Here is a 13,945-nt window from a genome sequence, read left to right as displayed (position 1 = left end):
ATCTGCATCTACTGAAGATTGTAATCCACATACAAAAATAAGGCACTTGAATTGATCTGAGGACATTTCCTGTAATCGGAACCGCTCACATTCCCGGTTCACGATACTTGCATACGTTACGTAATCGTCCTGTACTTTCTTTACAAGTTGAAGACACTGGTATCTAGTGTGAAAAATTGATGACCGTTCACCAAATATACGAGTCAGGCATTCGACTGTTTCTTTGAACGTTATGTCGGATGACTTCTTTGGGAGGATAAAATTACAGAATTTTTCATATTCGGACACTCCGAGCTTTCGTAATAATAATCTCAATTTCGAACTTTCGTCCCACTCTTTACATTCATTAATAAATAAATCCTCATGGCGTTTAAACCACGCCTCAAAAGTAACTCCACTTTCTGGATCAAATCTGAATTCAGCTATTGAATTAGCAATAGAATCCGGAGTCATAGTGGAATTAGACACATCAGTTCTTGAGGATATCGACATATTTTTGACTAATAATTCGATAAGAGTATTTTGTTGTTGCAAAAAGGTTTTCAGATCATCCATTTTCTTGATACAAAGTTCACTTTAACTGAATACGTAAGCGTAGATCCGTTTTAATCACCGTCGCCAATGTTATAAACGTATGTATGCCGTCGCCAATTGTTATAAACGTAGAAGGGGGATGGAGAGAGAGAGAGAGGATGCTGGTTATAACTTTAGGGGATCCTGGTTATAACAGTCCTTTTACTTCTTACACGTATGTGGACGTTAATTTATCTTAGACGAATATCTACACTAGATTCCCACCCAGTGTCTATTCTACAGGACTTCAACAGAACTCAGATCAAGAACACAATATTAGCCTGACTATAACGTCAACATGTTTCACACCAAAATCCGACACATGGAACAGTCAATAAGTCCATACATAATAAGGATAGGGGAATATATATAACACACATAACACCTGTCATCCCCTCTAATGTCTGACTCATCGAGACAACCAATCATTGACATTCTCGCCCACACATCAAAAACTTTAATAATTCATGTACATAAGTTTGGTATTCATATTAAAACTGTCTATTAGTTATAAGTATTCTAAATTATCCTCATAAATCATTTCATAGCCAAACCATGTTAGCATGTCGACCAAGTAGTAGTTCAAGGTTGTCCATATACTTTTCTTCAATTTATATGCTTCTACCATCTGAATTCTTACTATTAATAACCATTTTGCTGCATTATATCTGGTTCTTAATCTGATGTTAAGATTATCGTGAGCCACTATGTGACATGATTAAGCAAAACAAACACTATAACAACTTTCTATGGGACTGATAAACAATCATTTTCCATATTTTTTCAACCACTTAATTTGATTTAAAATTGAGAAAATATTTTTCTCCAAAGAATGATATCGAATAGACAGCTAATGAAAGTCAGAGCATCGATTACACTGAAATAACCCAACTATAATGAGTTGTACATCTATGAATCTTCACTTTGTCCTAGTGAACTAAAGTAATCGCCTTTGTACATAATATGAAAACAGAATTCTTATTGGTAGAAATTTTCTAAACTAAATTTCAACTTGCATTCTAAGCAAAGATGGATGATGGCTAACAGTAGAATGCAGGACACGCGTTCCGTACTTACATCTCAGGTGCACATCCCGGCACTCGAACCCAATACCGTTCGCGTCAAACACCATCATACATATTTGTTTATAATGCTTGTAAATTAAGGCAATATCGAGGCAATCCTCATAGGATGCACATTTACCAATAAAAGACTGATCAATTGCAGTCTAAAAATAACAATGAGAAGATTCAAATAAACATTACAAAATCAATTGTATATCAAAATTTTATGCTATTGGCTGATGAAGTGGTATGTAGATGTTTTTCTACTTCAAATGTACTGATTCATACCACTACGTTGCCTGAATAATTCTGTTGAATAATTCACTCTATTGTTTGTCCAGTCAATATAATTTAAACAATTATTTGGGAGATATCAATTCACTGAAGACATTGGTGAATGGTTGCTCAATTTCGTGGATTGGTTGAAGTTAGACATTAACACCAATGGATTCCGGCTCAGTAATCTATCATTAATTGCTCTGGCTCGAGACTGGTAGGTCCTGGTTCGAATCTCGCGAGTGTGGGATCGTGGATGCGCACTGCTGAGGAATCCACAATAGGACGAAACGGCCGTAAGATGCTTCCAGGTTTTCCATGGTCCTCTCACTTTTGTGAACAACACCGGTGCCACGAGAAGGCAGTGAGTATGACTTCCCTGAAAGAGTCTGTATACGCGTGGCCGTGTGAAAGCATTTGGAGAGGGAGGGCGTACTCTCCACCGTACCAGGGCATTCGGGAGCACCGGAATCTAAGTTAAAGTCTTACTAAAACACTTATATGGATACTAATAAATTCAGTTAATTTCTAGGCCAAAATACGTTTAAAAAATGCTTGTTATTTTGAATGAACTACAATCTAATTAATAATATAATCAATGTTTAATTGTACAACATATAAGTTATTTAGTACTTCTCCCTTTGTTTCTTTATTTTGTATCGAAAATTCTGAACAAAATACTACAAATTAAAGATATGACAGACAATTTAGTGGTACGTTCTAAAAAAGAATTACGATCATCTTTACAACCATCATCAATAATATCTGATCAAATGGAAGATACTGGTATATCAGTATGGCGAATAATTTATGTAGCAAATGAATGGAATGAAATACAAACATATCGTAAAACGAGTTGTTTAATTACCATTTCTTGTGTACTTATTTTAATGCAGGTAAATGAAGCGCCAAAATTGGATTGATCATTTTATATAATATTTATAAATATAGAATTTGAATTAGTTGGGTATAAACTCTACATTGTCAAATATTTAATCGTATCCTAGTCAGTGATTACGGTTACGTTTTTGTTTATTTATTCACTTGTAGTATCGGTTGTTATGCTAAGCCCATATACTTTATTCTAGCTACTGGCCAAGCCAATTCACCTATACATTGAGCCATATTTTGATCTTGTTATTTATTCACTTATTAACCTTTACTATATTTTTATATGAGCGTATATGTGTGCACACTTCGTATCTTATTCATCGTATGTATGTCACTCAATTTTGTCCGACTATAAATGTTGATTAACGCTTGCTTAAATCGAATTGGCTTCCCCGCCATCTCCAATGCGTCTTATTTATGCTTCGCTCGATAACATATGCTCATGTGCCCATAGCTTTATGGCCTACGTAATTTGTTAATAAAAAAAGGTAGTTGCCGCGTTCTTTTTGCCTTCTGATTCTTTACATCGTTAAGATTGGTATTATAACGGTTATCGAGGTGAACTATTAACGAAGCACGGCACTACACACTCCATTGTAGATATTTTGTAATAATTTCTATTGTAGAAATAAGTGGTGTTATGACATTTGCTATGCCGTAATTTTTCCTCCGTCATGGCTGACTGTGCTATACTTGACATGTCTGTATCACGATGGAGTGGTATTTTTGTCGTAGAAAACTTTACACTTTTCATGTAACTCACCAAAAATGACTGAGAAAGAAATGCGCCCTCCATCATGGATTATGACAGTGAAAATAATCATTCCTGCTTCATTTTGGTAGGTTACCAGTTGCTAAGTCAAAATTGCGAACGAGAGCGTAGTTTATCCTCACCCTGTTAGCTTAGATAATTAAATCATTTGATATAGCGCGAGTTTCACGTGATAAAAAATGTAGGGGATTTCAGTTTATAAGAATAAGAATATCACTGAACAAAACGAGATAGGTAGATATGCCAGCATATATATCAGCATATATATCAGCATATCAATCTTTAAGTAATATAGATACACTCTAATTAACGAAAGTCTACTGGCTCATCATAGCTCATGATTAAAATTAGGTAATGATAGATAAACATGTAAAGGAGATGCTAGCATGTTTAAATATTTAAAGATACAGTAATAATGTATTTGTGACACTGTAACTATTCCATATCTGCTTCGTAACCATAGATACAAGATTCTCAAGGACCTCAACTGAAAATTTTCCACCACTCCACACAGATCAGTTCACTGGCAAATAATTTTACGATTTGATGTTATATTTTAATTTGTGTATAGACTCTATTTTTACCTACAGGCATAAGTGTGTGTGTTTATCTAATGTTTTATTACATCAATAACTTGAACATTGTTAAAAGGCTGCAACAAATAAAGGTAATGCGAAATACACTCGGTATTGTTTGTTTGAATCTTTCTATTGATGCTTAGGACTGCAATTGATCAGTCTCTTATTGGCATATGTGCATGCAAAACGCGCGTCCTGGATTCCACTGCTAACCACTATCCATCTTTGCTTATAATGCTTGTTAATTAAGGCTATATCTAGGCAATACGTACGGTATGCACATATGCCAATAAGAGACTGATCAATTGCAGTCCTAAACATCAATGGGAAGATTCAAACAAACAATACCAAGTGAATTTAAACTTCACCCCATTTCACAAGCTAGTGGCTATCAGGACTCAGTGGCCGAGTGGATTACGCGATGGCGTTTGAAGCGAAAGGTACTGGGTTCCAGTCTCAGAGTAAACATCATCTCTTAGATGCAGGCACATCCAACTGACGAAACGCTCATACTGGATTCAACTGCTAGCCACTATCCATCTTTGCTTGTAATGCGTAATAGTTATGCTTGATAGAAAGACTACAATTTCATGATAGCTTATTAAATATAGACACGATACATCAAGGTTGAACTAAATCTAAATGATATATCTTGAAGAGAATTATGAATGGTAACTTTTGAGGACTATTTATGAACCAATACTATGTGTATATTTTTATTGTATAATTAATAACTAAATAAACTATTCATATCCATATCCCTCTTATTATAAGCTTTGTTTTGACCGATGAACTATTACTATACGATTTACCTTTCTTAAGTTATCCCCAGTCTATTAATTACTGCCTCCCACATTCAAAGCCACTTTTGGCTGAATCTTGTACAAATGTTATTTTCTAATTTGGTGGTACGATGTGGTCTGTTTGTTTGGTATAAAAACCCAGCATGTTTAAGAATAATGATTCATATTGCAGAGGCTGTTATTGGTGTTCTGGACTTAACTGGCTGGGCTAGGCAGGAGGCAGAACCGACAAGTACTCTAGACTGCTCGTACGGGTTTTGTTTGTCATTGGTGCAATCGATAATTCACTGTTCTCTAATAGGGAGGTACAAGATATAGCTAATTGGCCACATAAGTTATAACACTAAATAATAAAAAGCTAAGTATTATTGATTGATTAAATTATGAACCCTAAATTACTGAAATGCCTTGTTAATAAACAGTTTCCTATCATTGTCATATACATTAAGAGAATTGAATAAGTAATACAATTCAATATACGTGATGTACAAATATTAACTTTTATCTTAAATATGATTATTTTCAACCTGTCGTCTGTTTAACTATCCTTGATGAGAATGAACTTCCATGGAATCTAACTGTGTCTGTTATGAGAAAGTTACCCACGAAGACAAAAGATGGTTGTACAATATCATATCATTGATTAAAGTTAGAATTGTTTATTGTTATTTCTCAGTTCAGTGGTTTAAACGTCAAGAGTCCATGTACGATACTGAAGGTCCTAACTTTGATCACCGGTTCCGAGGTCATAGATATCCACTACTATAGAATCATATTACCAAGAAGAAATGAATGTCTAATGATTTCTATTTTTCAATGATTTTCTAAATTAAATCAATTAAGGATATCAATAAAATTCAATAATTTTCACATACCTATATTAAATTTCTATATTTACTTAAAAGATAACATATAAAATAAATATTATATCATCAAATAGGACGAAACGCACATCCTGGGTTCCACTGCTAACCACTATCCATCTCTGCTTACCATGCTTGTGAATTAAGGCTATATCGAGGTAATACGCACATTATGCACATATGCCAATTAGAGACTGACCAGTTGCAGTCCTAAACATCAATGGAAGGATTCAAGCAAACAATACTAAGTGAATTTAATCAATATGAATTGTTTATTTATTTATTTTATATAGTTGAAATCATGAGTCAATTGAAGCTAGACCACCATCAAAAACATGGAAGCACTGGACGGCCGTTTCGTCCTATTGTGTGAATCTTCAGCAGTGCTTCCAGGTTTTCCATGGTGATCTAGCTTCAATTGACTCATGATCTCAACTATATAAAATGATTAAAATCTTCACGAAACCCCCTTCTGATATTTATTTATTTATTTTTAATCGATTACAAAAATAACTATTGTCTTCATATATTTTAGGTTATTGGATTAGAAAACTTGGCATCATCAGATGCTAAATCAAATATTTTACTTAATTCATATGAATATCATAGTCCACAAAGTCGTATATTTCGAATTGCTTTGATACTTTCAATTTTTTCAGTAATAGGTAAAGTTTTTTTAATTATCATTTTGATTAATTCTATTAAATTTTTAACTCAAAAGATGAATCACAATTGATTGATCACTGGGTGATGGTCAATGCCATGTGTGTCAAGTCTTTCTTAGCACAGATCGAATGCTATCGATCAAGTTGCAATGTGGCCACTAGTCTAGGTGACTCGACAATGCGTGCACTATGTTGAGATAAGATCGTGGTTGGTATTCATCAAAGATTGAATTTATTTGAGGTATAATTAACCACCTTTCTCTAGATAGAATGTTATTCTTATCACTTTACTATGATAGTTTGCGAATCATTTACATTTCAGTCTCAATAATCACAGATTGATCTCAGTTAGGACATCAAGGAAAAGCAAGGTGCACTGACCTGTTGTTTTACTGTCGTAGCCAACTCCCTAACAGCATGTACTAACAACCTTATCTGAAATCAAACTGAGGATCTTTAGATATCATTTAGCGAACACCTAACCATTAGAGCCACTAGGTCAGTATCAAACGGTACAATTCCAACTCCAATCAATTTGTGATTTAACTTAACAATCTTTCAAAACATTACTGACAACATTTTTACTCATGACATGTTTAAACTTAATGACACTTTAACTGACATTAATCTATGACAAATACAATTTACAAATTAAAACAATCTCTATAAAACTATTTCAACTAATCTTACATTTGTAAATTCTGAAAGTCTTTTTGGAGTAATATTAGATTAGCTTTATCAATAATTTACACTAATATTTGTTATAGTAGAAAAAAAAGGTGAGAATGAAAGCAAATTTAAATTTTGGATAGTTACTCTTTTTGGTCTGTTTCAGTGGACGAATCTACTAAAATGGCAGAGTATACATTCAACTTTAATTGAATGCTAATTCTGTTTCAATGATTACAATTTTATCTGTCTGTAAAGGGTTCTGAATAGCTTTGCTGACATACCGTTTACATATATGGATTCATTTGTCGTTCATAAATAACAGTTAATTAATTGTGTTAGCCAGTTTTGTACTAAATAATTTCCTAATTAAATGCTTATCGTGAATTTTGATGAGTAGTTTACGTCCATTTTACTCAAAAGTTGTCACGATTTATGCTTGAATCAAAACAATAAATGTAGTTGTGAGGTGAGTGACAAAAAACCTTTGGGCTTCTTATTAGTTATTACGCTCATCAACAAGGCTCATCTGAAATCTTGAGGGAACTAGCTCTTTCTGTTGGACCTCAACCCTCATCACCTACTTTTGTAATCTGAGATGTGACTCCTGAGCTATTCAACCCGAGACTGATCTGTAGGACTGAGATATTTATCACTGTTTAATCACTGGATAGTGACAGATATCATGTTTGTCTAATCCTTAGTCCTGATCGAAGTTTAACAATCAAATTAGAAAATAGCTTCTAGTTTAAACGGTTTCACACCAAATGTACCGTCTTAAGGTGTGAGGTGGTTGAAGATAGTCACTGGTACCTTACTTGGTAGATGTAATTCGACTAATTTTAAGGTTTAAACAAACATGACATTGATCACTCGCTACTTAGTAATCAATCAATTTTAGGTGTGAGCACTCATCTCTCTTTTTAGTTTTACAGTTCGAGGTTTGAAAATAGATGGAAAATTATGTGAATAATCATGTATATATATACCCAGTTAACATCATAAATTAGCTTTAATTAGATAACTAATAAAAATCAGAGAGTACTGGATGGTTATTTCATGTTATATGTATGGGACTTTTGAGCGATGGTTATGAACAACTTCATCTGAGACCGAAACTAAAACCTTCACACTTCACAGTGAGCGCTTAAATTTAAAACTATTATGTTGTTTCTATTCCCAACTTCCAATTAACACGTTACATTGTCTAAACATAATTCGTACATGTCTTACTTCTGAAATGGTTAAACTCACACCGACCACAATTTCACATTCTAGATTTTCAAAACCTTCCTCTCAAAATCATCCATTAGTGCTCAGTGGAGAATTATTAACTCATGAACTTATTGTACCTAAACCAGCATTGTAAACCTGGAAGAAATAGAAAGAACTTTATGATCTCCACAGAACCCCTATACGGATGATTATCATTACTGGTCAATCTATGTTGTAAGCTGTAAAAGCTGATCAATCTTTATAAACCCAGTATGCTAACAATCAACATTTCTTATTAAATGCTGTTAAAATGTTAAGAAATATGATTAACGTACATTTAAAAAAAAATAAGTTTAACTTAATGAGTGTATACATATCTATTTTAAATATTATCCATCATAGGTATCATTCAATGGCTTTTCTCAATCACCTTATGGGAGAGATGTTTCTCTGATAAATTACGTAGTTTCGCTGATTTATGTAGTGTGGCGAATGTTTCTGTATTTTTATTTGCTCAATCTAATTTTGGCTATTACATTCATGGACATTCACCAACAGGTCGTTCTGATGTTGATTTAGGCGGTATTACACAAATGTTATCAATTGAAAATGAAGGTATAGCACCAAAACGTGGTATTACACCAGATTCAAATGATCATACTTATCGTATGGCTTTACCTTCAGGATTACGTCAAACATTTAATCGTTTATATACACCATTACTTAATTTAACATTGAATGCTGATAAATATGGTAAACATGTTTCAGCACAAGCAATCACAAATGAAGTTTATCATAATATCAATCGATATTTGAAAAGATTCATTTCAAGAGTAAGTGTATAATTCTACGTTTTATTTGTAAACACTTCTACTTGATTTACTATAAAACCAGGTCTGTTGGGAGATATCAACACACTGATGACATTGGCGAATGGTTGCTCAATTTCGTAGATCGGTTGAAGTTGGACATTAACACCGTTGGACGCCGGCCGGCTCAGTGGTCTATCGGTTAAGGGATCTGGCTCGAGACTGGTAGGTCTTGGGTTGGAATCTCGCGAGTGCGGAATCGTTGATGCGCACTACTGAGGAGTTTCATAGTAGGACGAAACGGCCATCAAGCAGTGCTTCTAGGTTTTCCATGGTGGTCTAGCTTCAATTGACCCATTATTGATTTGTTCAATTAATTAACTGATTCAGTATCCTAAATTACATTCACAGTATAATATCAAATTTAATTTAATCTTAAAAATTTACCATATCATTTCAATCATTAAAAGTATATCTTTATATTTTGTCATTCCTTTCTCCGTTTTTTTTTCATTAAGGATGATCCTGATGGTTTACGCTACCGAATTGTACGTCGTAAAGCATTCGAAGATATTATTGATGGTGAATTCGATGATACAACATTTGAAGGATTATTTTATATTGGTAAGAATTTTGTTTAAATAATCTTATATTATCATAATATTGTCATACTAAATCTCCACAAAACTCCTTCTGATAATTAATCTAATATTAGTTATAATTTGATGAACTCAGACACTCAAAGTTCAAGTGCATAACCACCCAATCTCCCAATTTTGGGGAAAATTTGGACCGTTTCGGGGAAATTTTGGGAAGTGAGTCCCAAACGCCAAAACTTTGGATTTCTCCCCACAATTTCCCCAGAATCCCATTACACTTTGGGGAAATCCGTCTACATTTGACAATAAGAACCCAAAAATTTTTCTCGGGAAATTTCCCAGTTCTGGGTTTTTCCCCAATATTTCACTGTTTTCGGTTTTCCCCCAAAACTTTGGGGATTCACCCAATATTTCCCCTGAATCTTATAATATGCAATGTTACTAGACAACCGTCGATAGATTTCAATGAAAAGCCTAGCGACTTAATAACAAGTACCCGATAGTTTCTACTCATGTATTCCATTTTTTGCTGTAAACTTTGCACAATAAATGCAATGTAAAAGCAATTTAACTACAATTGGTAACGAGAACCAATCTGCGGCCGTAATTAAAAGACTGACTCGCTTTACCGGGAAACGTTTATTCAAGTTTAATGCAGTACGAATTTCCAATTAATATATTTTTCTGGTTAGCGTTTTTTTTAGCGACAACAATACATAAATATAAATGCTTACTAAAAAAACCAGTGTAACTATTATCCAACTAAAAACAAACTATTTAATTCACTTAGTATTAAATTCACTTGGTATTGTTTGTTTGAATCTTCCCATTGATGTTTAGGACTGCAACTGGTCAGTCTCTAACTGGCATATATGCATACTGTGCGTATTGCCTTGATTTAGCCTTAATTCACAAGCATTGTAAGCAAAGATGGATAGTGGCTAGCAGTGGAATCCAGTTTGACGCGCGTTTTGTCCCATTTGTGACTCGTTAGCTGGATGTACCTGGATAACGCGATGGCGTTTGAAGCGAAAGGTACTGGGTTCGAGTCCCAGAGTGAACACCAACCGTGAGATGCAGGTACATCCAGCTGACAAGTCCCAAATAGAACGAAACGCGCGTCCTGAATTCCACTGCTAGTCACCATCCATCTTCACTTAATATTGTTTATTTGAATTGTCCCATTGATGTTTAAGGCTGCAATCTAATTCTTACCAAATTTCTTTTATATCTACATATAAATTTTCTTACATCTATAGATGACGGTAATTCATTTGGTGATACTTTGTATTATGGAAATGAATGGTTGTTATTCACATTTGATGCACTTCTATTCTGTTTAGTGGATTTATTAAGTCAAAATTTAATATTATCAGCATTTTTCGTCATTCTAATAGGAAGTGTAAGTTTTTACTCTTTATCTAAGGTAAAAATTTATTTGAATTATCAACTCCATCAATTTCCTTTATTATTTATATTGCTGATAGACCTTAGACAGCCACTGAAAACTACAAAGCACTGGACAGCTGTTTCGTCCTATCAAAGGATTCCTTAGAAATGCTCATCTACCATCCTATCAGGGATTGAACTCACAGCTTTCAAGTGTTTCGACATGGGTTAATTCTTTAGACCATTGAATTGGCACCCAATGGTGTACATGTTAAGCTTCGAACAATTCACTTTATTGTACAACTATATCCCAACCTAATTGGTGTGTAAAAGAGCCCCTACACTAACAAATAAGTTTGTCTCTTAGAAACGTGTTTTCTTATTAGGTAATAATGTCAAAATTACGAGGCAATCAGAGACGATTAGTTGTCAATGATCTTATCAGACCTTTATGTGAACAGCATATGACTTATTAGCTAAGCTCAACTTTGAAGGTTTATTTGTGACATCAGAAAGCCATGAGGGAAAATGAAGCCTGGTCTTTTTAAGTCTAATCTTTCCTAACCAGATCTTTTGTTGTAAAAAAAGCAGTTTCACTAGAGATGCTACTGCCACTCCCTCGACATTAGTACAACCACTAGCACAATTTCGTCCTGCAACTGTAAATTCACCAGTTTATTTTCTCGCTAACCAAATGACCTAAATTTTATGGTAAAATCCCAAAGAGTGCGCAGTCTGGGCAATGTAGTTTGATTTATTTATATTAAATGAATCCGATCGCCGTAAAGGTACAATCTGACGTCCAGTAAAGTATAAAGTTTTAGCAAAAGTTTGAAATTGTTCGTAACGATCTTTATAGGCTGAAAGAATGTCTACATTATGTATTTTGAAAATTCCAAGAATCCATTATTTATTTGAACACATAAATGTTGGTTCAAGGGACACCAGATATATATGCGCCACAGTTCATATGTCGAACACATTGGATGAGTTTGAAAACCGATTGTGAATTCATTGTCTTAAATGTTTGACCGATTCCGAAAGGCTTATGATATAGACATCATACCTGTTGTTAGCTGACCCGTGAATAACGGGTCAGAGTTTAAAGCGAATAGTGCTTAGCTTAAGTTTCAATCTTAACATTAACACCAGAATCCAAATCTATTCAGCTGACGAGTCCCAAATAAGACGAAAGAGCATTTCAACTGGATTCGATTGGGAATCCCAATCCATCCATTCCAAACAATAATATTAATAAATTAATATTCCATTGGATAAAAACAATTATTGTTCGTTCCTGTTTATTTCAGATATTCACTTTATTACGTGACGATCTTGGACGTCGTAATACAGCTAGAAAAACACTTGTTGATGAACGTTTTCTAATTTAGAATAAATGCTCTTCCAGTTGAAGTAAAATGTGTTTGAAGTGAAATGAAACTATAACAAATTGTTTTTTTTTCTATTTACAGAATCAAATAAATGGTTAATGTTGTAATTACACATTGATTAAGCAACTTACCATTTGAAATAGTATTCAAATTAACAGTTTCCTCTCTAATGTAACACGGTAGGATGCTTATATCTTTTTTAGTTCTACGTTATTTATATCTTAGGGATACTTTTAAGTCAGGAAATTTGAACCAGTGTGTTATGATTAGTAATGAATCGGCTACCAAACAACTTTCACAATGAATTAAACCCAGTATCTAAGTATCCGTCTCCAACATAATCCGATTCCTCAAACCCATCAAACTCTCCAGGTAGCTCGGTTCATGACAAAATGTACCTGGTCAACATATCTATTAGTCTACTTAACATACACGTTTAATCCTAAATTTTCTAAAACATAATCTCTAGTTATTATCCCTGAATTAAACTAAGAGTTAATTATTTACAAATCTTGACTAATTATTATTAGCATCGTCATCAAATTTAACATAGTACTAGGAAAAATCAAATTATCATCAGCAGGACTAATGGTATTATGAAACATGATCTTTAAAAATAGAAGACGTTCGTTAAATTACTAGCATTTGATCGTCGATGCCAACAAAGAATCCCTCAGGTATATTAAGACCATCGAGTGAGAAATTCTGAGACTAGACGCAAAGAAGGTAAAGCAATCGACGAAGTAGAACATTCATCAATTTTATTTAGGAAATAAGTGACGTATGTTTGACCCTTGAATGACTCGACACACGATGTCCTACGTAGAATTATACTGGAAGCTAAGGTCACCTAAACCAAAACGTAGAATGTCTATGAAGTAACTGACTGTCAGACTGTGCTGCATAAACAGATGCAAACTATCAGAGTGAGGCTTGTGATGTTATGGTAACGAATAGTTGGAAGCTTTGGGTGACATGGCTCAGAACCGGTCACGAATCATGTTTTCTATGTCTAGTGCTCTTTTTAACTACCATTGATACTACTACTAGAACTATGGTATTTATCTTGATACTTTCCTTTCTCCATGTTGATGTAATGGTGTGATAAATTAAAACTGGTCCATGTATGTGCCAAGCTCTACTTTGCTTAGGACAGACTAACTGAATATATGATATTACAACTTTGATTATAGTAAGAGTTTATTTTCTGATGTAGGGATGTCAGTCAGTCAGCTATAACGTAAGACCAGGAACATTTATGCATCGGTCCAAGTTGCCATACCTCGTTAGCACAACAAAATCAACATCGAATTCATAGAAGTAATTAATTTAGTGGTGTTAATATATGAAAGAAAGGTTGTATATAAGGATATAAAACAGGAAGGAAG

At 34.0% G+C, this 13,945-nt stretch overlaps 1 protein-coding gene across 1 annotated transcript in view; it reads left to right on the top strand.

Annotated features, from left to right (window-relative positions):
• Window positions 1-12,557, top strand: part of Smp_156860 (hypothetical protein) — a gene marked incomplete at both ends in the record, with an annotated part of 38,758 nt that extends 26,201 nt beyond the window's left edge. The window contains 5 exons of the mRNA XM_018797728.1: window positions 2,607-2,759; window positions 8,772-9,202; window positions 9,697-9,802; window positions 11,037-11,179; window positions 12,477-12,557. Of these exons, the coding sequence (XP_018652741.1) occupies window positions 2,607-2,759; window positions 8,772-9,202; window positions 9,697-9,802; window positions 11,037-11,179; window positions 12,477-12,557 (914 nt within the window). The remainder of the gene's footprint in view (window positions 1-2,606; window positions 2,760-8,771; window positions 9,203-9,696; window positions 9,803-11,036; window positions 11,180-12,476) is intronic.
• Window positions 12,558-13,945: the final 1,388 nt, after the last annotated feature.

This window comes from Schistosoma mansoni, chromosome 5, assembly GCF_000237925.1.
Source record: "Schistosoma mansoni strain Puerto Rico chromosome 5, complete genome".
Taxonomy (NCBI): domain Eukaryota; kingdom Metazoa; phylum Platyhelminthes; class Trematoda; order Strigeidida; family Schistosomatidae; genus Schistosoma; species Schistosoma mansoni.
This window is presented reverse-complemented; position numbering and strand designations above follow the sequence as displayed.